The sequence below is a fragment of the Salvelinus sp. IW2-2015 genome, linkage group LG2 (genome assembly GCF_002910315.2).
Source record: "Salvelinus sp. IW2-2015 linkage group LG2, ASM291031v2, whole genome shotgun sequence".
NCBI classification, from domain to species: domain Eukaryota; kingdom Metazoa; phylum Chordata; class Actinopteri; order Salmoniformes; family Salmonidae; genus Salvelinus; species Salvelinus sp. IW2-2015.
In genome coordinates, this window is record NC_036839.1 from 42,473,349 (window position 1) to 42,498,908 (window position 25,560).

Consider the following 25,560-nt stretch of genomic DNA (forward strand, 5'->3'; position numbering starts at 1 on the left):
AAAGTTCGCTGAAGTTCTGCTTTGATTGAAAGTGGTAAATTGTGACGTGAGTTAAACTTGGCGTACATTTGAATGACTTAATAGGCCCAACAACTATCTGCCAGTAAGTTGTTGGGCCTACGGAGGTTGTGTCTTACACACATACACACACACACACACACACACACACACAACAGCTTCCAATATAATAGTTTTCTAAACCGTAAATTGACGACCCCAGTTCCACACCCTTGCCCATGTCCATATTGTCTTGTTTCAAGCATCGTATTACCGTTCTCTATTACTAAATATATTGGACTGTAGCATCGTATTACTGTTCTCTTTACCTAAATATATTGGACTGTAGCATCGTATTACTGTTCTCATATTACCTAAATATATTGGACTGTAGCATCGTATTACCGTTTCTCTATTACCCTAAATATATTGGACTGTAGCATCGTATTACCGTTCTCTATTACCTAATATATTGGACTGTAGCATCGTATTACACGTTCTCTATTACCTAAATAATTGGACGTAGCATCGTTATTACGTCTCTATACCTAAATATATTGGACTGTAGCATCGTATTACCGTTCTCTATTACCTAATATTTGGACTGTAGCATCGTAATTACCGTTCTCTATTACCTAAATATTTGGACTGTAGCATCGTATTACCGTCTTCTATTACCTAAATATATTGGACTGTCAGCATATTACCGTTCTCTATTACCTAAATATATTGACTGTAGCATCGTATTACCGTTCTCTATTACCTAAAATATGACTGTAGCATCGTATTACCGTTCTCTATTACCTAAATATATGGACTGTAGCATCGTATTACCGTTCTCATTACCTAATATATTGGACTGTGCATCGTATTACGTTCTCTATTACCTAAATATATTGGACTGTAGCATCGTATTCGCTTCTTATTACCTAATATATTGGACTGTAGCATCGTATTCCTCTCTATACCTAAATATATTGGACTGTAGCATCTATTACGTTCTCATTACACTAAATATATTGGACTGTAGCATCGTATTACCGTTCTCTATTACCTAAATATATTGGACTGTAGCATCGTATTACAGTTCTCTATTACCTAAATATCTTGGACTGTAGGGAGAGGCAATAGATTTATCTGAGAGTAGCACTCTCTCCGTGGGGCTGTGTCCAGTGTTTTCTCCCCCCTACTGCTATCTCCTGAGTATGCCGTAAATCTGCTCTTAGTCCTGCTCTTGACCCCTGTGGGTCTCCAGAAGCTTAGCAAGCCAGAAGGAAATGGGGAGTATGGTGTGCTGTTCTGTTTCATGAGTAAAACTGTGCAAATTGTGAATTGTGAGTAAAACTTGGGCTACATTTGATTTGACCTAAATAGGCCCAACAACTATCTGCAGTAGTTGTTGGGCCTACAGATGTTGTCTACAGTTTGATTCAGTTTAACACTATGACCGACGGTATCATTGCATTACAAATCTATTACTGAACGTTAATAACTCTACATACATGTACATATTACCTCAATTACCTAGACACCGGTGCCCCCGCACATTGACTCTGTACAGGTAACCCCTGTATATAGCCTCACTATTGTTATTTTACTGCTGTTCTTGAATTATTTGTTATTCTTGTCTCTTACTTTTTTTGGTATTTTCTTTAAACTACATTGTTTGTTAAGAGCCTGTAAGTAAGCATTTCACTGTAAGGTCTACACCTGTTGTATTCGGCGCATGTGACAAAGACCATTTGATTTGATTTGATTTACTGGATTTTATAAGCTGGGTGGTTCGAACCCTGAATGCTGATTGGCTGAAAGCCATGGTATATCAGACCGTATACCAAGGGTATGACATAACATCTATTTTTACTGCACTAATTACGTTGGTAACCAGTTTAAAACAGCAATAAGGCACCTCGGGGGTTTGTGGTATATGGCCAATATACCACACCCCCTCGGGCCTTATTGCTTAAGTGTACTGTGAGAGATGTTTTTCATGCACGCACAGTATTAGGCAAGCTGTTTTTCAACACACATACCACACTGACTGAGATGGACAACTTCATATTACTCACCCAAAAGTGTCTCAATCCTAATGCTGGAAGGTAGGTAACCTAGCGGTTAAGAATGTTGAGCCAGTAATTGATAGATCGCTGGTTCAAATCCTGAGCCGACTAGGTGAATAATCTGCCAATGTGCCCTTGAGCAAGGCACTTAGCCATAATTTCTCCTGTAAGTCGCTCTGGATATGAGCATCTGTTAAGTCGCGTAAATGTAAAATGTACCAAACACAACTCAATCACTGCCTCTACTGCTCAAGCAAAAGGTTTACTTGTTTACTTTTGGTCATCTCTTTGTATAGTCAATATGCTCCACAGAAGTCTTAAAAAAAAACTTTAATCACTTAATAACCGTCTCACTTATTTTTAAACTGACTGAATTATTCATAAATGTTTTTCTCATTCTGTTCCTTTTTATCTAATAGTAAAAAAGGAGCATGCCCTAAGTGCTTGAAGACAACACTCAGTCTTTGCTTTTGATTGACTACTACACTGTACTATACTATATTATACTATGCTTTACTATATTATACAGTACTATGCAATACAATACTGTACTATATTATACTGTACTATGCTTTACTATATTATAAGCAGTATATGGCAAGAGCAATACTGTCACTAAATATTATACTGTAACTTGCTTTATCTATATTATACAGTACTGTATGCAATACAATACTGTACTATATTATACTGTACTATGCTTTACTATATTATACAGTACTATGCAATACAAAAATACTGTACTATATTATACTGTACTTATGCTTTACTTATTTAACAGTACTATGCAATACAATACTGTACTATATTATACTGTAGTACTGCTATACTATATTATACAATACTATGCTATTGCTATATTATACTGGTGCATGCAAATACATACTGTACTAATATGATACTGTACTATATTATACTGTACTATGCTATACTATATTATACAGAACTATGCAATACAATACTGTACTATATTATACTGTACTATACTAAACCCAAAGGAGCAGTAGCAATGTCTGAATAAGCCTCATTCACTCATAAGCCCATGGTTAAGTCCATGCCTGTCTGGCTCTTTCTTTACTATCTAAAACACAGCTAACCAACATAGAGCTGTGTAAACAGAAAAGCTTTTAGAAGTGCTGCAGACTGTGACACTCACCTCTCAACACATTGACAGGGCCCAGACAGCCAGTGCAACAGGAGTGATATCACGCCCCTGTCATTGCTTAGAGACCACATGTTTGAGCCTATGGTTGCCACTGTGAGGGAGACATGTTTATTACCTTGGCAACCACTTGCACAACAATACAGTCCCCTCCCCTCTGTATACCTGACAATGATATTGTTGAATCCCAAAATTTAATGCAATCTGTTCTCTAAACTTTGAAGAATATTAATTAAATTACAATTTGAAGTGTCTGTTTAGGGTTGTGTGGCTATAGAAGTTTCCTAGGAGAGAATGGTTGAACTTTTCAAGAAGTCTGTCTTGTTCTAGTAATATCTCAGATCTCAGGACTATTCTTCTGGAATGCAGCACTCTGGGAATGTTCCCGAGATGGATTGAAGAATGACAAGAGGCCTAGATTGCACATCAGAAGGATCTGACCAGCATCCAGCCCTACCACGGTAAGTCATGGACACACACACACACACACACAAACACACACACACATTCTTACTTATACTGTGCTGCCTGTCTAATTATTTTTAAGTCTCATGGCCAGTGTTCTTCTTAAAGCCTTCACACTTGAAGGTCCCCACTGGTCCCCACTGTTTCTTTACAATTCAACGAGAAATTAAAGCAAAGCTGGAACATTTTCCCCTCAAACCTTTCATCTCGTCAGTCTAATGTTCTGTCTTGGGTGTTAGCTTTGGTCCAAACAGCACCCGTCCATTCTCTCTGCTCCTTTCAATTAAACTCAAGAATGAGCAATGGAAAATTTGAACACCATTGTGTAGTGTTTCATTTGCCTCGACTACACAACCACTTAAAAGATGGACCTTTCAGGAGTCCTGTGAAAACACTTTTCATCACCCCTGTCAGGTATTTTTTCCCTAAGTGCAAAATTGAATGATTTGACGATCTTGAGTTGCTAGGCAACATACACATGATATAATAACAACACATTTGCAACTGGAGAAATGTGCAGGAGGGGTCATAAGAAAATGTTTCCATTTCACTTAGTTGTCAGCATAATACCATTAGTGTCAGAGCAAACATACAGTATAGACAGGACAGGGTCCGAACTAAAAACATATATTTTTTTGTGAAAGTTAATTAATGTGCTGTTTGGACAGTGTGTCTCATTGGTGTAATGGAAAATATTGTCTCAGATAGGTGCTGCTCGGTGGAAAAGCACGAGCCATGGATAACCTGTACACGTGCCTCAAGACAGAGATAGCCTCCTTCCAGGACCATGTCCAGCAATGCAAGCACTCCTTCAACATGGACGCTCTTCACCCAGTCTTGAGTGCCCTAACCAGGAAACAGCAGGATGAAATCAACACCTTGGAGCAGCTGCGGGTTCTCCTCTCCGAGGTTCAAGAGGAGCCTGCAGTCAGTGGCTACAGCGGCTCAGAAATAAAACGTTGCATCACCTGGCTTCTCTCTTTCGTGGAATATCTCGGCGCCATGAAAGAGACCTTTGACGAGAAAGTGGTAGTCCCTCTCTGCGAGAACCTGTACGTAATTGAGGAAGACGAGAGCACTGCCGCTTCTTCTGATCAGACTGTCCCTTTCACCTCTGACCCTCAAAGCCCGCCCCCTACATCTGTGACTAAGGTGGCCAATGAGCTCCTTGTTCTCCGACGCAGATGGGCTTTGATGCTCGTCCCTGGTCTAATCAAGGCAGAGAACTTCAGTCTACTGACCAATACTGATGGGTCTGAGCGGTTCACTGAGCGGTTCGCCAAGGTCCAATGGCTTGTACCAGATATCCTCTATATGAGCTCTAGGGCTGCCCAACTTGCCTATCAGTGGGTGGACCTGCACCAGTGTGGGCACAGGGGTAGAAGAGTAGGGACCAGTGGGTTGGAGGTTACCGAGACAGCCCCAAGGAGGTCTACTGGCCAGAGACGGGAAGCGAGTGATGAACAGGGCATCCTGGTTGCGGTAGAAAGGAGAGGGGAGGTAACGGCCGGAGAGGCCCAAGCCAGACTGATGGGGTCTAGGATGGAGCTCATGGCTTTGGCCGGGAAAGAGCATAGGGTGCTATCTCTGGAGGTGAGGTTAGAGAAGGCCACCTATAGGATCCAGGACCTCCAGGCCAAGCTCCGACAGGAGAGGTTGATGGTAGAAAGTGCGGCCCAGCAGGAGGCCAGTGATGTGGAGGAAAGGAAGACAGAGGAGCTGGTCCTCAACCCAAGTCTACAGCTGGAGAGGAGGCTGAGGATGGAAAGGTACCATCGGAAGATACTTCTGGGAGACCTGCTGATGGAGCTTAAGATTCGCCCAGTTCTCATACGCTACACTGATATGGTGAGTGGAGAAGTGAAAAAGAATATTCACGTTTCATCTAGCTGGCATCGTATCCATGTACGGATAGCATCAGAGTCATAACGAGTTGGCGTCAGACTCAGGCTGTCCTAATATGGACGAGTTGGCATCAGACTCAGGCTGTCCTAATATGGACGAGTTGGCGTCAGACTCAGGCTGTCCTAATATGGACGAGTTGGTGTCGACCTCAGGCTGTCTAATATGGACGAGTTGGTGTCAGACTCAGGCTGTCCTAAATATGGACGAGTTGGTGTCAGACTCAGGCTGTCCTAATATGGAACGACGTGGGTCAGACTCAGGCTGTCTAATATGGACGAGTTGGCGTCAGACTCAGGCTGTCCTAATATGGACGAGTTGGTGTCAGACTCAGGCTGTCCTAATATGGACGAGTTGGCGTCAGACTCAGGTGTCCTAATATGGACGAGTTGTGTCGACTTCAGGCTGTCCTAATATGGACGAGTTGGTGTCAGACTCAGGCTGTCCTAATATGGACGAGTTGGAGTCAGACTCAGGCTGTCCTAATATGGATGAGTTGGAGTCAGACTCAGGCTGTCCTAATATGGACGAGTTGGCGTCAGACTCAGGCTGTCCTAATATGGACGAGTTGGAGTCAGACTTAGGCTGTCCTAATATGGACATTGTACGTTTAAGCTTCTGACATAAATGCTTATACAAAATTCCCTATTGTAGTGTCCTATTTCCATCAGCCTGGTTTAATCTTGAATAATCTGAGCTGGAATCTAAACATGTGATATACTGTAGCTTCAATCTAAACCACAGTTGTCAGTGTTCTAATCTACTGTGTTCCTTAATTTCTAGTTGAGGGATCGACGCAAACAGCAGGAGGAGACACTACGGGCCATGGAGGGCAGTACGGGTAGCAGGTTCCCTTCAAAGCCTGAGAGCCTCAACCTCTCCAAACAGTGAATCCATCTTCTCTAGCCTGTTGTCCCTCACATAGACACCCAGCGAGAGACATTCATCCTGGGGTACAAGTCTAGGCTGCCTCCGGCTCATACTCCTAGGGTTGAAGGAGTCCTTCATCCCTGGGCCTCCAGATGGACACTCAACCCAACAAATGGATTGTTGCCTGGGGGATGCATCCTAATGAATCCTGGACAATGCTCCAGCCTCACATTAGGCCCCTCAGAAGTGATACCACCCATATTTGATTTAGTTTCTTAGTTTAAGTCTTTCTTTTCATTCCACCTAATTTAGTCAAAGATGAACACACACACACACACACACACACACACACACACACACACACACACACACACACACAGTCATGTGTGACTGCAAATTATGTTTATTACCAGAATCAACCAAATTAAGACTGAAACATTCTTTATTAATAGTTAACTACAGTAGTGATTGTCCTTAACCCAGTCTGTAACTACAGAGGTGACTGTGTTTAACCCAGTCTGTAACTACAGTGGTGACTGTGTTAACCACCAGTCTGTACTACTGTGGTCGATGTGTTCTAAACCAGTCTGTAAACTACAGTGTGACTGTTCTTACCCAGTCTGTACTACAGTATATAACTACACGTAGTGACTGTCTTATCCCAGTCTGTAACTACAGTAACCGTTGACTGTTTACTTCTTATCCCAGTCTGTAACTACAGTGTGACTGTTTCCACCAGTCTGTAACTACAGTGGTGCTGTGTTTAACCCAGTCTGTAACTACAGTAGTGACTGTTCTTAACCCAGTCTGTAACTACAGTAGTGACTGTTCTTATCCCAGTCTGTAACTACAGTGGTGACTGTGTTTAACCCAGTCTGTAACTACAGTGGTGACTGTGTTTAACCCAGTCTGTAACTACAGTGGTGACTGTCCTTAACCCAGTCTGTAACTACAGTGGTGACTGTCCTTATCCCAGTCTGTAACTACAGTGGTGACTGTCCTTAACCCAGTCTGTAACTACAGTGGTGACTGTCCTTAACCCAGTCTGTAACTACAGTAGTGACTGTTCTTATCCCAGTCTGTAACTACAGTGGTGACTGTCCTTAACCCAGTCTGTAACTAGATGGTGACTGTCCTTAACCCAGTCTGTAACTACAGTAGTGACTGTTCTTATCCCAGTCTGTAACTACAGTGGCTGACTGTCCTTATCCAGTCTGTAACTACAGTGGTGACTGTTCTTATCCCAGTCTGTAACTACAGTGGTGACTGTCTTAACCCAGTCTGTAACTACAGTAGTGACTGTTCTTTATCCCAGTCTGTAACTACAGTGGTGACTGTCCTTATCCCAGTCTGTAACTACAGTGGTGACTGTTCTTATCCCAGTCTGTAACTACAGTGGTGACTGTTCTTATCCCAGTCTGTAACTACAGTAGTGACTGTCTCTTATCCCAGTCTGTAACTACAGATGGTGACTGTTCTTATCCCAGTCTGTAACTACAGTATGTAAGCAAGATATTGACTGTCCTTATCCCAGTCTGTAACTACAGTAGTGACTGTCCTTATCCCAGTCTGTAACTACAGTAGTGACTGTCCAAATCCCAGTCTGTAACTACAGTAGTGACTGTCCTTAACTCTCTGTACACAAGCCAATACAAGAAAACAATGAATGTCCCAAGAGAGCACAACACACTTTTGTGTCCTCGTCATTAAGAAGAAGAACAATGTGATTGATCACCATGACACGGCTTGCTACGTGTTGCTTGATGACACACAGTACATAGCACTGATGAGGATTCATCCACACAGAGAGACTGCTAGTTCCATCCTCCTTACTCAGCAACATTATTTATATCCCTGCACAATAAGCTGCCTGTGTGTTCTGGCATCAGATGCAGGGTCGCCATGGGTCAGCTCGTAGTTCAAAAGCCACATCAAGCAAATTGGCTGTGTTGTTTGGGTAAAAGTTAATTATAGGGCTGAGAAATGTGTACACTGTGAGAAGGTTCACACGCTCCACATATTATCAATCATCTGACCTTGTGGGTCAGGGGCCTGACATTCCATACAGCATGTGAATCAGCAACAAATGAATACTTGGTAAACTGTATGGACTGGTGAGCTAATTGAGGGTGTGAAAACAGTGCTGTATCTTCAGCTCACCACTGTTCTCAAACTTCAGGGAGAAAGTCATTGATTGGTTATTGGCAGTCGTTTATTACATAAAAATGTATGTATCGTATATTACATAAAAAATCTCCACCCATCTGTCATTGAACTTGCCTGTGCATGCTTAATATGCTTAATATGCTTAATATTTTAATATTTTAATTTAACCTTTATTTAACTAGGCAAGTCAGTTAAAAACACATTCTTATTTACAATGACGGCCTACACCGGCCAAAACCCGGACAACGCTGGGCCAATTGTACGCCGCCCTATGGGACTCCCAATCACTGCCAGTTGTGATACAGCCTGGAATCGAACCAGGGTGTCTGTAGTGGCGCCTCTAGCACTGAGATGCAGTGCCTTAGACCGCTGAGCCAGTCGGGAGCCACTTAGAAGACTCAGGGGTAGAAATAATGTGGTAATGACAGACAGTTGTTGGATATCTCCAGAGGATTCCATACCCAGTACCGGGGCTACTAGAGCACTTTGAGGATATGAAGTTACCCCTAGTTTTGTGTTTCCCTTTCTAGTGGTTAGGGTAAGATATTGGGGGAGGTATAAGCTCATTCTATACATGTGCCTAAGGATCATTTCAGCACTGAGGATATTACTGTAGAACAGTGCCAGTCGGTGTCATTTAAGATGAGGGAGGGCGCGCAATTATTTTTTATGAACATAGCATTATTTCTATTAGAGCGTATTGGATGACTGCCATTCATATTCCATTCACCCAATTCAACGTAACATCGATAGGTGTAGGCTACTACGTGATGCTAGAATGTTCCCTGTACCCATCATAAGGTTGCTACAACCTAGTCTATGAATGAAAGTTTCCAACGTAGGTGCACATAGTTCAAGAGAAGATTTTGAGGTGACAGTTGGTAATGCATTCAATACCGCCTTGCACACTTTTGCCTGCGTCTAGGTGATCTAGGGTGTAATCATTAGCCGAACAGTTGCAAACGATAATTTCTATTGGGCAAATGTATGTTTCTGTCATGCCCTGATCTGTTTCACCTGTCCCTGTGATTGTCTCCACCCCCCTCCAGGTGTTTCTTGTTTTCCCCAGTGTATTTCTCCCTGTGTTTCCTGTCTCTCTGTGCCAGTTCGTCTCGTATGTTAGTCAAGTCAACCAGCGTGTTTTCCCGTTCTCCTTTTGCTAATCTTTTTTTGATAGTCTTCCCGGTTTTGACCCCTGCCTGACTCTGGACTACTTTCCTGCCTGCCTGATCATCCTGCCTGCCCTGACCTTGATTCTGCCTGCCATTCGGTACCTTTTGGACTCTGATCTGGTTTTGACCTTTAGCCTTTCCACGACCATTCTCTTAATAGTAGTCGTGGACATGGGATTAGCATTAACCGCAACTACAACAACAATATTAATGAGAATAACAATACATTAAAGCAATAGTAGTAGACCAGTCTCAACCTGAGAAGCAACATGACATGGTATGAAAGCCAAAACAAAACTAAATGGGAAATATTATTGACATTACATTGCACTTTTCACTGGCTGTCCCTCAGGTTGTGGCAGGAGGACACATATTTGGCTTTTCCCCCAATAAATATTAGATTTTTTCTTCATCTTTTATAGTCTCAAATTCTTTGTACTGAATGATCATTTTGAGAAAGAAATATTCTCTTAGATCTGAGTATTTGTCACAGTGTAACAGGAAATGCAGCTCTGTCTCTACCTTTTCCATGGAGCAGAGTGAGCACAGCCTGTCCTCTCTGGGCAGCCAGGTTTGCCTGTGACGACCGGTCTCTATAGACAGACTGTACTCACTGAGTCTGTACCTAGTCAATGTTTTCCTAGGTTTTCTATTAGTCACAGTGGTCAGATAGTCAGCCACCATGTTTAGAGTCACATAGCATTGAAGTTTACTTATATTTTTTGTGGTGTCTTTCCAATAGGTGATATATATATATTTTTGTTTTGTGATGATTTGGTTGGGCCAGAATTTCTGAGTGATGTCTTCAGGCTCTATGGGGTTGGTTTGGGTTAGTGATCTGAGCCTCAGAACCAGCTGGCTGAGGGGACTCTTCTCTTGTTTCATCTCTTGACATTGTAGAGCTGTGTGATGGAATGTTTTTGGGTCACTGTTTTTAGATGGCTGTAAAATATGATGGCTCTTTTTTATATTCGAATAAGGAGGGGGTATTGGTCCAATTCTGTTCTACATGCGTTATTTGGAGGTTTTCTTTGCACTTGCAAAACTCTGCATGCAGTATTTCGATTGATGTTTGTCCCATTTGTTAAATTCATTATTAGAGAGTGGACCCCATACTTCACTGCCATATAGAGCAATTGGTTCTYTAACTGATTGAAACATTTTGAGACAGATTTTCTGACCTTTTTTGAATATCATTATATTCGTTTTTTTGTGTCATTATATTTGTATTTTTTATATTCGTGGTCTGTTGTACGATAACATTTTAGACATCCAATGCTCAGGACGTTGAGTTCATCAAGGAAATGACATAGTCGGCTATTTATGATACTGCAGAGAATTTTCCCCAAGTTGCTGTAAACGCAAGTTCCTCTGTAATTATTTGCGTCAAATTTGTCTACATTTTTATAGATTGGTGTGATCAATCCTTGATTCCAAATATGGGGGAAAATACCTGGAGTAAGGATCATGTTTTTTTACAACCATTATCAAACCATTTTTCATTTTCTCTTCTTTTTGGTTCGCTCTTATGTTTCTTTAGATTAGCCAAGGATGCTAATTTGTTACAAATAAAGTTTATGTTCCAAACGGCTGTGGAAAATGTTAAGGCTAAAAAGTTGTCAAGGAGAGATTGTATTTTTTAGCTACTAATTGCTTTTTGGTAGATTTCTGTAATGTTTGCATTCCATCTATAGGCCGGTTTAGTACCATGTAATTTATTGGGCCGTGATGCTTCATGGTTGGGTTCCACTCTTCTCAGATACACTGTGATTTTACTGTGGTCTGAGAGAGGTGTTAGTGGGTTGACTGTGACTGTTAGTGGGCTGACTGTGACCCAGTGTTCGACAGAGCTTCAGGAGCTGTACTCCATTTTTGTTTTTCACTAAGTCATAGTTGTATCGGGGGTGGGGTATGTGGGGAGGGAAAGGTTGTTGCTTCCTGGTAGGTGTTTGTCTCCATGACTGTTAATAGTGTCTAGTTCTTCTGCTGTTCTCGCATGCAGGTCTCCACAGACCGGTAAGTTGCCTTGTGTCACTCTAACTTTTTAATATATTTAGTATAGTTTTATCTAAAAAAGGATAACTTTTTAAATGCTTCAGTTTTTACATTTTTATGAAAATTCACTGAGGAGTATGGTCCTCCTTTGAGGAGCCTCCACTGCTGTAGATGATCTTGTAAGTTTCTGCTCTCCATATCACAGGAGGTTGCTACATTAATTGGGGAGGAAGGGCTCGTGGTGATGGCTGGAGAGGAATCAGGGGAATGTTATCAAACACAGCACACACATTGTTTCCTTGTGTTTGATGAAACTCTATTGGCTTCATTCCAGCCATTATTATGAGCCATCCTCCCCTCAGCAGCCTCCTGTGGTCCATATGCATACTAAATATAATAACCCATTACACAATGCACATTTAGTGAGTATTCACTGTTCCCTTAAAGGGTGACCACTGGCAAGACAGCATATCCATGGCAGACCTGGGTCCATGGTTTCTTTTGAAAGACTCTAGTTGATTGATCTTGCACAATGGAACCAATTTATGGAATAGTCCCAAAAGTGTAAAGCTGCGCTCAGCGGAGACTCAATCAGACGCAGGTATGTAAAAATGCCTTGGTTTTGCTCTGACATGCACTGTCAACTGTGAGACCTTATATAGACTTTTTTTTTTACCCAGGTCGGATCCACAGTTGCTGAAGGGTATTAGGGTAGGTATGGACAGACATGGTGATGAGAGAATGCACGAACAGAGAGACATTACCTCACATGCTGGGCACAGTGGAGGCCTCCCAGGCTGGTCCCAGGTAGCGGCACACAGAGACCAGCTTTGACATGACCGGCAAGGCTACGCTGTAGGCTGGAAATCCCAGTGCCTACTCCAGGGTTAGACACAGGAAATGTGGGAAAGTATGTCAACTGGAAAAGGTACACCGGTGTTCTCCCTCCCACCTGATTTCCCAGTGTGGCATCCTACAAATATTATGTGGCTACCCTGAGTCCTGATCACACGAAATGTGAGAATTTTCCTGCAGGAAATGCAGATAAGCATTTGAAGGCACTCTGAAAGAGCTCCAGAGTGCCTCTGTGGAGATGGGAGAAGCTTCCAGAAGGACAACCATCTCTACAGCACTCCACCAATCAGGCCTTTATCGTAAAGTGACCAGACAAAAGCCACTCCTCAGTAAAAGGCACATGACAGCCTGCTCGGAGTTTGCCAAAAGGCACCTAAAGACTCTCAGACAATGAGGAACAATATTCTCTGGTCTGATGAAACCAAGAATAGACTCTTTGGCCTGAATGCCTTGCGTCACGTCTGTTGGAAACCTGGCACCATCCCTACGATGAAGCATGGTGGTGGAAGCATCATAACGTGGGGATATTTTTCAGCGGCAGTGACTGGGAGACTAGTCATGATCGAGGCAATGATGAACGAAGCAAAGTACAGAGATCCTTGATGAAAATCTGCTCCAGAGCGCTCAGGACCTCAGACTGGGGTGAAGGTTTACCTTCCAACAGGACAACAACCCCAAGCATACAGCCAAGACAACGCAGGAGTGGCTTCGGGACAAGTCTCTGAATGTCCTTGAGTGGCCCAGCCAGAGCCCGGACTTGAATCCGATCMAACATCTCTGGAGAGACCTGAAAACAGCTGTGCAGTAACGCTCCCCATCCAACCTGACAGAYCTTGAGAGGATCTGCAGAGAAGAATGGGAGAAACTCCCCAAATACAGGTGTGCCAAGCTTGTAGCATCATACCCAAGAAGACTCAAGGCTATAATTGCTGCCAAAGGTGCTTCAACAAAGTACTGAGTAAAGAGTCTGAATACTTATGTAAATGTGGTATTTAAGTTTTTATATTTTTTTATAAATTAGCAACATTTTCTGAAAATCTGTTTTTGCTTTGTCATTATGGGGTATTGTGTGTGTGGATTGGTGAGGAAAAAAAAAWATTTTATATTTTATATTTTAGAATAAGGCTGCAACGTAACAAAATGTGGAAAAAGTCAAGGGATCTGAATTCTTCCGAAGGCACTGTACATAAATTCACCGAAAACACACACTAACACACAGCTATATTAACAGTATTGCACTTTTCATGTAGCCTCATTTTGGCCAGCTAATAGCCTAACCACAGTTCAAAAAAACATTATGGATTTAACATAAAAATCCTGTTGATGCAGGATTATTTTGCTGCAACAAAACTTGTCAAATTCTTCTTCTTAATTTGCTCTTAATATTAACATATGGTGTAACCTAAGCCCCCAAAGCATTCTTTGACCCCTCAAATGCTGATGTATCATTGGCTCCCAGCTACATAATTGCTTTGCTTGTCATGTGAAAGTTTATGTTTTCGTGGGTAAATTACATTTAATTTCATACTGTAGATGTTTGAGAGATCTGTATAGCATATTGTGAATCCTCAAATGAATGGACTTTGTGTTGATAAGTTGCTTTTTAATAAGTGGTATAAGGTCCTAAATAAATAGACATGTCCATCCAAACTAGCTTCTCAGTTTCCTCCTCCTTCACTTCACAATTCATTCCAGATAGGTAACACGCTGCCCACACATATGTATATACACAATTCATTCCAGATAGGTAACACGCTGCCCACACATATGTTACAAATTCATTCCAGATAGGTAACACGCTGCCCCACATATGTATATACACATTCATCTCCAGATAGGTAACACGCTGCCCACACATATGTATATACACAATTCATTCCAGATAGGTAACACGCTGCCCACACATATGTATATACACAAATGTGCTATCTTTGCCCCCCTTGAGTCAACAACCATTGCTCTCCGCGGTGGCCAAGAGATACAGACACCCTGTATGTGTTTACAGAAGCCTGTTTGGTGGATAAGCACAACTGCTACTCGCTACCAAGAAATCAATGAGACGTACTGGGGAGGGAGAGACATTTTTTTTGTCCAAAAGGCACAGCTTTAATTAAGTGTCAATGAACATGTGAGAAATGGAGTGGTCGTGTCAGAGACACTCAGCACACGCTGTAATATTATTTGTATCGTTTAAACATACTCTTATGAAGAGCAAAAGTGATCTTGACATAATGGCTGAATCGTATGAATGCTTAGGATAATTCTTCAGTAAGGACAGCAGTGCAGCCTAAGATAAAATATAAAGTTTTCTTATTAGAGATAATATCAATAGAAAGCACACAGCAGGCTCTTGCTATTATCGAAGCATGGATATTAACACACAAACACATAATTATTCAAATATTGACATTGTACAATTTGTTCCATCAATAATTTGTTATCCATTGCACACAAACGTTATGTAAGAGACAACCCACTACTAGATACATGTAGTCACCTTCAATTTTGACATACACTATCAGAAACATGACAGTTGATAGGACCCTGAGGTTTGCACCACTGGGTCTCTCTCCTGTTTGCTATGCTAACACAGATGACAGTTGCACTTTTGGACACAAGGTTCACATCCTTATCTTTTCATGTTACTCTTTAATAAACAGTACAGCTAGAGGCAGAATGGTGCTATATTTTGGCTGCGGTGTGCTTCTGCTTACGTTACTTCTTCTGCCGGGTCTATTTCTCGGTGACTTGGTATTCCATTGTCCGAAATGCACTGCGGAGCGCCAAACTGCATGTCCTTATCTCGCCACCAACTGTACTGAGATAGTCAGGGAGCCCGCCTGTGGCTGCTGTCCGGTGTGTGCCCGGTTAGAAGGCGAATTCTGTGGCGTCTACACACCGAGGTGTTCCACAGGGCTGCGTTGTTATCCCACTGCAGATTCAAAATTGCCCTTGGAGCAGCTGGTTCAGGGGTTAGGGCGATGCTCACAAAAAGTGGACCCAGTACCCAACAGCACTCAAGAGCCAGATGACATGAGTGGTAAGTAACTAGACTGTCACTAAGAGAAGGTTATCATTAATTTAGGGTAAGTATTCTGTGTTATACATAGGGCCCTGTGTTTTGGTTAATCATGTCACATGACCTGGATTTTAACCTTTATTTTAAGCCTTTTCCAGAAATGAGAATTAGACAACAAATTACAGCATTTGTCTGAGGATGGTGCTAAACCATCTGATATAAAAACAAAAGGGGACAGTTTGATGAAAATTATTTAAATAAAGAGTAAAATCCAGGTCATGTGACATGATAATCCAAAACATAGGGTGTGAGTTATTTAATTGGCCACAAAGGTCTCCACACAATGAAAGTGCATGGAATCTGCTGAATGTCATGTCACATAACCTGGTATCATACGGAATATATATTGCTTCTCCGGGTGTTTCTATCATAATTAGATCAGCAATATATCTATTGTCTTTTTTAATGGKTTCTATTATTAATCAGCATGCAACAATTCCTTCATTAGGTGTAAATGGCACCAGGCCAGCGGCAAAACATGTATTTTGTTTCTCCAAACCAAAATATGTGTTCAAATGGGTCACTATTGATTTCTGGGAATAAATGTTGACATGGTATGTTTGGACTAACTGGTAGATCCAAATGCTATTGATCTTTGAGGCAAAACAAGCTAACCTCTTTTTGTCAAACTGCTTTTTATTTCATATTTTTTGTTTCTTAGAGAGTAGATCAGCTTTAATATTGCAGATAGATGGTACCTTCCATCAATGTAATTGTCTGCATCATTTCCAATCCCCCATAAAAAAAATGTTGAGTGGAGGATGGGACTAAAAACAAACAAAAGATAATTACTGTAAACTATACTGTGTCCGTAAAATGTATATACTGTAGTATGTATAAGCTGGAAGTAGAAGCCTAAGAGTTATTGTCCATTCGTTTACTCCAATAAGGGGAAAATAAGTACCAAAATATCTATCTCTGAACACCATCAAGTTTTGATTTCTTTTTGCCATATATTTTTCAACTGTGCTGTGATGATTCACAAAAGTTCTCAACCTTTCTAGTTTCATAGATTCTAAAGATTGTAAATTAAAGACATTTTTTTTTGCTAAGAGTATTATTATATTATTATATATGTATATATGATTGACTATGACCCAGCAGTGCTATTTGCAGAGTTATCTGCAGGTAAATGTTACAGTTCTTCAGCCATACCTGAACTTGCGACCAAAAACAAGCTACATATGGACAGTACCAAAACAAATCATCAAATAATTCTGTCTCATCGCAGCAAAATCTGCAGAGCTGGGATTGTTGTATCCCCCATAAATCCCCCATAAATATAAAATTATATTGGTTGCAAGAATTTTGTATAATAATTTAACAAGAATTAAAATATATATTTTTTTAAAGTTTTGAATCCAGTGTTGCTTTGTGTATCAGTTCATAGACCATGTGCCATGGAATCTGTACATTGTAAATCTCTTCCCAATTATTTTACAATCTATATGGCACAGCTGTCAATTTTTTGGTCCTTAAATGTAACTGGTCTATTTTTTTTATCTAGCACAATTTTCTTTAGCCAATGATGGTCTTTAATGCAGGGTCGTCAGACAAGTTCCCTACTTTCTCCCCTTTCCACTTGCCTCTTCCATTTGTGCAGTAATGCTGCAATTAGTTGGTTGTAATTTTTAGTAGAGCAGACATTTCCATATATTTTTGTTTGCTGCATGTCACAGAACTCTACCAGTCCTATTATGATATCATTTACAAAGATTATACTTTTTTTTTCAAAAATATACTTTTTTTTATCCATTAGTATATATATTTTGTTGAACTGCTAATCATGTTTGGCTGACCCCATTTCTCAGATTTTTTTAAACGGAAAGTAAATGTTTAACAATTTCCCCCCTTTTTTAGTTCCCAGAGCACAGGTCAAACATGAATACTGCTGGCAGTAACTCTGTGCCATCTGAAATAGAGCATACCCTTCACATCAGATTTCCATTTCCATTTCATGAGCAGAGGTGCTATCAGGTGCCAAGTTGTCTTTTATTTGAGGGGAAATGTCCCAGATCTACCACCTTGGGGCTCGATACATTCTCATTAATTAGGTAGCACGTCATACACCGACACAGAGTCTTCCCCCTTTCACCCTCCATCGTGTGTTTGTTTGATAACAGTTGCTGTTATTGGCATGACATCACATCTTGGAGCAAATTGAAGAGCTGAGTGAACTCATGCACCATGTGCTTTCGTTCCCCCGAAACACACAAAAACAAACTTGAGAGTACGTACAGTACACCCTTAACTCAATGGTTTCACTCATCACTTTAAAGGGATTATGTGCTTGGATGGATATTTGAACCTTTGTCCTCATCTGCCTGAGTGCCCATTGRACAGGCTGGAGCTACATTCAGTCTCTCACTGTTCTGACACAAAACATTCCCAGATGGGGAATAATAGTTAATAGTGGCAGTTTGGTAGCAATCAAATCCATGTTCCTGTTGTCGCTCCATGACTGATGTTTGACCATAAGTCTGTTTAGGGTTGCAAAGTTACCTGTATTTTACCAAAGTTACCTATGGCAATCGATCGTAACTTTGATCATTTATAATGAAATAACTGCACATATAGTATTCATTTATTATATTTGTGTCCGTGTTGTCCATGAGTTTCTAGTAGATTGACCATATGGTTGAAGAGGAAATGGCCTAATTCATTTTTAAAAAGCATGTCATCAACAATGATTATTATTTTTAAATAACAATGCAACAACTCTTCCAAATATTGTATTTTTTTCACAACTGCCACCAGTTTGATGACAAAATATTGACAAAAAACACATATTGACATAGGAAAATAAATACATTTGTAAAAAAATAAATGCATAAAGGATATTTGATGCTGAAACCCTCCCATTCAACACCAATGGTATTCACAAAGTTCATGGTTTGTATTTAGGATAATGTTTTACAGCTTTGGCATTCTATTGTTTATTTTAAAATCATCTTATTTAATTATTTCATATATATTTTACATGTGATAAAGCCACACAGAGGAACAGAAAATTCTTACAGACACCTGTGATAATCTGTAGTACCTAACAGGGCCACTAGATGTCTTGTGATAAATTACATACAATCCTTGAAAGATACCAAAAATCTGATAGTTTACTGGTAAACTGAGAATGTTTTCAATAATACACCCTCTCTTGCAACCCTAAATCTGTTACGTATTTTTGCATCTCTATTTTCTCTCTTTCTCCTCTCGGTGTGTTGTCTTTGGACTGGCATTGCCCTTGTAGCCCTGCAGGTAATGGTGTGCTCAGACTTGGTGTGCTCACACCCCTACAGGTGTTTAATTACTGTGTGTGTGTGTGTGCACGTGAGCGTGTGCGTGTGTGCGCGCGTGCGTGTGTGTGTGTGTGTGACAGAGCGAGAGATAAAGATAGAGAGGGAGTGCTCTGGGTGGAAGCTGCATTTTAGTACATGTGTCCCTGAAGACACTCCCTTCAGGAGAATAAAGAACACCCTTTTCCAGGAAGGCAACCAGCTGATGTTCTCCTTAATTGAATGCCATTAGCTTGACATTGAACCAGGGGCGAAAATCTGATATCAACCTTGGAGGGGACAATTACATGACATTTTCTCAGGAGCAATTCCTGAGGGGGACACCAAAAGTAGTGCTGTAACACATAGACTATGTTGTAATATGTTAAATGTATATTGAGGGACCATAATCACTACTACTGGATAATTGTTAGGTACAGTAGTTAACTGAAGGGTTGTCCCAACTTTTTTAAATCATTATAATACTACTAATAATAATAGTTATAGCAGTGTTCCTTATRAGTGCAGTGTTCCTCTCTCTTGAAACGTCAACACTCTGTTTGCAAGAGTTTGCGGTTCTATAAATTGTGGGTGTGGCTGATATGGGTCTGTGTCATCACTGAGGTAACTGGACGATGCTGTGCCACTGTCCCCTATACTGGTGCTGCTGGCAACAAGGGTGACACCTGGTCCTGCCGTGGCTGTGACACTGTCCTCTGAAGTCTCTCTCCTTGGCTCTTTCCCTTTCACCACCCTCACTGACTCAGTCTGTCTCCTAGAAAAGAAATAAGGTGTTTGCTGTACTCCTAACTACCGGTACCCAAAACTACACAATTAATCACAACAGCAATACCATTGCCTTAAACAAATCTTAGTTTACGTCACCAGTTTAAGTTGAGAGCTGGGGTATCCATGGCATTTTCCAATTATTGCCTATTTTACAAGTAAAAAAATGGAGAACCTTTCATAATGTTGCCAAACAAAGACTCACAAACTTACCTGAGACTCCCTGTCTCTGCCAGTCTGTCCCTGCCAGTCTGTCCCGCCTATCTGTCCACAGCTCTGCTGTCTGTGTGCCATCTGTTGCCTGCTCTGCCTAATGACATCATTGTGAAACATTCCATTAGCATTCACTTCTTTCTTATGAACATTTTATCACTGGTCTTTGAGATAATTAGGCTACTAGAGTTCTTACTTTGCGTTTTGGTGTCCTGAAAAATACTCTGATGTCCGTCTTTTTTCTGACATTTTTCTACCTGGCTGGCTGGCTGGCTGGCTGACCGGTCTAGCTGCAACACACACATTTACACAACACATGCTGCAACGTTTTGAAATTTTAACCTAGTTTGTTTCATATTGGCAGGCTTCCACAATAGCTGAATTTGCAAAGCTAGCGAGCACCAATTCCGTTTCTGTGTGTTTGCTATAATCTTTGCTACCTGGTTAAAGGTGGGAAAAAAAAAAATTCACTAGCGACAATTTTGCTTTTGCAAGAGACCATTTAATATATTTAAGACAATGGTATAAGAGAGTGTAGTTCTGTTCAGTTTGGACTTCAGTTTATCGCTAACCTTATCATGGGGACTTTGAAGCACTACAGCTGCATGCTAATCTTGGAATAAACTCACGATGCAAATATTCCATCTTTGACGACGCCACATAAATGGAATAGGTACTGTAGCTTGATAGTTAATGTTTGCTTTAGTTTGCGCGCTAGCTCTGCAAATTCAGCTAGTGTGTGAACCCTGCAACATTAAAAAAATATATACATTGCTATGGCGCGATTGCTGGATTACCTCACGTCAGTTACGTACACTGAGTGCCTTTCGGACAGTAGATACGAACCCTCTATTACCTTGCAAGCTAAAGAACTGGCAGTGGATCAAATCATTGTGGGGCAAAGGGCGGGGGGGTCGCAATCTTGTGAAACTTAAAAACGCGCTATTAAGTGTCTATAATCAGCACAAGTGCTTTCATTGCGTATTATTAATATTATTGAAATTACATAGTTATGTTTACAGTGATATATTGGGGGGGACAAATCATATTTTTCCCAGGATGGGGGGGTCGTGTCCCCCCCGTCCCCCCTGGGATTTCCGCCTATGCATTGAACCTGTTCTGAAAGGAGAAGCTATGGGCCTGGAGAATTATGAGCCATTTAGAGGTCAAAACAGGATGGAGACCAGTTGAAAAAGGTGGTTTTCTAAAATAATCAAATACTGTATGTTTTAAAGACAGAGCTCACAATAGTCAAAAACAGCAACTTGTTATCATAAGTTAGCCTGTTTTAGCACATCCTAATCTTGTTCATCAGACTTCCTCCCAATGCTCAGAAGGTCACTTCAAACATGGCCTTCGTTGGGCCGGTGGAAAGTTCTGGAAAAAGTCCATAAGCTAATAAAAAGTCAGGGAGAAAGTCCAGATGCATAGCCATTGGCTTAACACTCATCAATCATCTCCCACAACACCTCCCCTGTCTTGTCTATGTCTGTGTATGTTTGCCTTTTCTGCGCTCGTCTGATGCAACGTGGAGATTTCATAAAATGTAGCTTGCTGTTTGAGTCCATTCTGTCCTTTTTATTAGGGTTGTTAGTTTTCCCAATGAGTGCGGCACATATTGATCACAGATTTGGATGATGTATAACCAGCAAGGCTGCTATATTAAGTTAGCTAGCTAGATGGTAGCTAGCTAGAGTTCAGCCTCTCAAGCAATGTTGAATGAATGTTTTTGCTAGCACACCACATGTTTCTGATTCACAGTCGTGTGATTCGCTATGTTCAAATAATGACAAATACTTAAGTTCACTCCCATAAAAGACACCTTTTTGTTTATTGGTGTTCAAGGCTCATATGCACAATTAGCCCGAGGACAAGGTTAGGCACATCGTGACTATTTCCTCAGGATAACTTTGTGTGACTTTTTGTGAACTTCCTATGATTTTTTGTAAGTTTTTTTTAGCATAAGTAAGTCACGTTGCAATTGACACATACGACAGCCATGCTTCTCCTTCCCTTTGTAATAATTGCTAAGTCATCAAATACAAGACTTCTGGACTTTTGACTTTGAAGAGTTGGAAGAAGAAGCAACTCATCTAATGTTCTGGGTTTTTTGGCTCGACAAAACCTTCTCAATTATTTAACTTGTTTGAAGTGGTTTAGCCTCGAGTGAAGCCTAATACTGTTTTAAGTATGGACATTTCCTTGGCAGACAAGAAAGGTTTTATTTGGAACATACTGTAGTTACCACATTTTGAGAGCACAGTTCTACTGTAAATGACAACCACTATCGAGAAGGAAAAAAAATAACATTGTAAGTGACATTGTAAACACTGTATATTACTCACTCTTAGTATATTGCTGACTTGAACTGTGAATGTGTACCCAATAGCATTCACAAAGTCCCCAGTTCAGATGACTTTCCACAGGTAAGATGCAGTTTCTATGGCCAAGATTGGATCACCACTAGTGTTGCAAAGTGACTCTAACAAGCTGAAACGTGTATATTTCTTTTGAAAAGTGTATTTTCAACAGCTTCTGCCACAGTGCATTTTAGCATTGAATCTGGGTCACCTTTATTTGGACTGCCTGAACACTATACTCTCTACTGCTGAGGACGTTTTAACCTGACGTTTTGACAGCCATCCCTGACATTTTGAGGAGAAGCCTACTGAATAAAGTCATGCCAAACTAGATATGAATAACCCCTCTCTCATTCCCTTGTCTTCTCTCTCGCTCGCTCTTTCCGACTCTCCCCCTCTTTCTTTCTCTCTCTCTTTCCGACTCTCCCTCTCTCTCTCTCTCGCTCTTGCTCTCTCTCAGACACTCAGGCACGGTCACTGTACTCTCTATGAATACCTTTGTCGAGTCATCGGGTTGCTCTCCCTCCCGGGAGTGATTTAATGTCTCAAAGCCATACTCCTCAGTTTGTGCCTCCCTAATTACAGATAAGAGTGAGTGGAGTGAGACACCCACACACGCTCACACAGTGCCCCCGGCAGGTAGTTCACCTCCCCTGAGAAGGCAGGCAGAGAGTCCTTACTCAGCAAGAAAACCACACTAAAAGTGCTTCCATACTATTCTGTGCTCACTTCCCGTAACGTTCCGCTCCTTAGTCAACAATTTAGTCACCAGTGTTCTCTATTAGAATAGCAACATTCAGCTAAYTTATAAACATAGTTTCTGGGTTTCAAAAAGTGAACGGGAAATGAGTGTAAGAACATCAGAATGGAGACATTGTGTAATATTGAGCTTCCTAAACTGCATCGTTGGGCCAATTCAGCCTGCTTTTTGGAAGCCAAGCGATGCTGCAAAAGGCCATAGTGTGAAAGACAGTGTAACTGGGCCAGCATGACACATTGTAACGGGGACACCATGACACAGCTTGACCATGTGGTAATACAGATTAGGCATGTTATCGACAATAGATACGATCTTGCTACCATGGTAAGGTAAATACCTGTCTATTTGTGGAAAAATCACCCTGATTAACTCTTCAGTCTTATCCCTGTTTACCTTTTTGCTTATGGTCTTGCCTACACCTAGTGAAAAGTGATTTAAATTATTTGAGAAAATAATATTCAATTTTATTTGGAATTGGCAATCCAGGCAAAATTAAATGGGCCTATTTATATAATGAATATGAATTCAGAGGGTAGAAATGATTAAATATTAAAGCATTAGACCTCTCACTAAAGGCTTCAGTCATACAAAAGTTAAAACTAAATCAGACTGGTTCTCTAGCAAATTAGTAAGAATGTCTCACCCCATGTTCAAGAAAGGCCTTGTTCMCTTTATTCAGATTACAACCTCTCACTTTCAGTTTGAAAAGAAAAACATCTCCCAAATATCGCTATTTTTAAAACAAGGCAAAAAAAAGTTGTTTGCAATTTCAATTTAATCCACCAGAGAAGACAGAATAAATTACACAACAATGATACAACAAATATACGAACTGATAAAAAAACATAWTACTTAAAAAAAAATGTTTTTTAAATAATCTTCATCAATGATATTATGAATAGGACTAGTGGAGTTATGCCACAAATGCAGCTATCAAAAATATATGGAAATGTCTGCTTTACCCAAAATTACAACCAACTAATTGCAGCATTACCGCAAAAATGGAAGAGGAAAGTGGAAGGGGGAAAARGTAAGGAACGTGTCTGTTGYCTCTGCATTGAAGATCAAAAWTGTTTGAAGAAAATTGTGATAAATAAAAAAGTTTACCAGTTTAATTTAAGGACCAAAAAAATGACAGCTGTGCCTTATAGATTGCAAAATAGRTGGGAAGAGATTTTTGGCATCCTGATTCCATGGCACATGGTTTATGAACTGATACGCAAAACGGATTCAAAACATAGCATTTTTRTATTTAAATTATTATACAAAATTCTTGCAASCAATAGATTGTTATTTATAATGGGGATACAACCTTCCCAGTTCTGCAGATTTTGCTGGGAAGAGACAGAATCATTAGATCATTTGTTTTGATACTGTCCATATGTAGCTTGTTTTTGGTCGCAGGTTCAGGTATGGCTGTAGAACCGGAACATTTTCCTGGAGCTAACTCTGCAGAGAGCACTACTAGGTGATCTCAAAAATGTCAATCAATCAATACTATAATAATACTTTTAGTGAAAATGTTTACTGTGTCCGTAAGAACTTTTGTGAAAGAGCACAGTTTGAAAGATATGGCAAATAGAAATCAAACCGGATGGACATCAGAAATAGATGGGAGAGGTTGYGTGTAGAGGAAGGACAGGAGTAYWAACAAAGCTGGAAGTAGAGACCTAAGCATTGTTGTTCACTAGTTTAGTGGTAGGGTTAGAAAGTAAAAATGTAAATATATTTTTACAAAATATATGTATAAACACTACAGGTCAAACGTTTAAGAACACCTACTCATTCAAGGGTTTTCCTTTAGTTGTACTATTTTCTACATAGAATAATAGTGAAGACATCAACACTATGAAATAACACGTATGGAATCATGTAGTAACCAAAAAAGTGTTAAACAAATCAAAATATATTTGAGATTTGAGATTCTTCAAATAGCCACCCTTTACCTTGATGACAGCTTTGCATCAAGGTGACCAAAGATGGTAAAACTTCAAGTGGACCAAACATAGATTGGCAGTTCATCATTTATTTATGTATTGTACAGATGGAGGAGAAGTAGAAGACAGGCGGGACCTCTGATATCACGCAGGCAGAGGCTTGTATACAGTATGTGCAGAGGGCTGTGACTGTAACAGCACAACCAATCTCAGGCTATTTAAAACCTGTAGTATACAGTATATACAGTTGCACACACCGTCGCCAATGAGACTATAGTCCCGACCACTTCTGACACTCACTGCCCAGCAGGAGAAGTGACGTCAGGGTGTGAGACACATACCAGCAGGACGGTGCCTTGAGGCAGCCTATGTGAATCTTTGTCTTCTAAACGTGACAACACATTGTTTACAGAAACGTGTCATTAGAAACACAGTGCTTTAATAGCGACCTTGTGATTAAAGGAGAGCATACGACTGTGAGTGAGTGTTTGTGTGTGTGTGTGTGTGTG

At 40.6% G+C, this 25,560-nt stretch overlaps 1 protein-coding gene, 1 long non-coding RNA gene and 1 pseudogene across 3 annotated transcripts in view; all 3 read left to right on the forward strand.

Moving 5' to 3' along the window:
• Positions 1-6,993, forward strand: part of LOC111972583 (uncharacterized) — a 15,176-nt gene extending 8,183 nt beyond the window's left edge. The window contains exons 2-4 of one of the 2 annotated variants that reach the window (XM_070449200.1): positions 3,550-3,680; positions 4,389-5,532; positions 6,370-6,993. In XM_070449200.1, coding sequence (XP_070305301.1) covers positions 4,420-5,532; positions 6,370-6,477 — 1,221 coding nt within the window. In that variant the 5' untranslated portion in view covers positions 3,550-3,680; positions 4,389-4,419 and the 3' untranslated portion in view covers positions 6,478-6,993. Of the gene's footprint in view, positions 1-2,955; positions 3,681-4,388; positions 5,533-6,369 lie in introns of those variants that run through there. The other variant, XM_023999601.2, reaches the window with a different exon arrangement.
• Positions 6,994-7,199: 206 nt separating this feature from the next.
• LOC139029395 (uncharacterized) lies at positions 7,200-14,294 on the forward strand. The gene is made up of 2 exons (XR_011481699.1): positions 7,200-7,851; positions 7,922-14,294. It is a non-coding gene; the product is annotated as an uncharacterized lncRNA (long non-coding RNA).
• Positions 14,295-15,235: 941 nt separating this feature from the next.
• The window catches only part of LOC111971961 (insulin-like growth factor-binding protein 2-B), a 39,586-nt pseudogene continuing 29,261 nt past the window's right edge, over positions 15,236-25,560 (forward strand).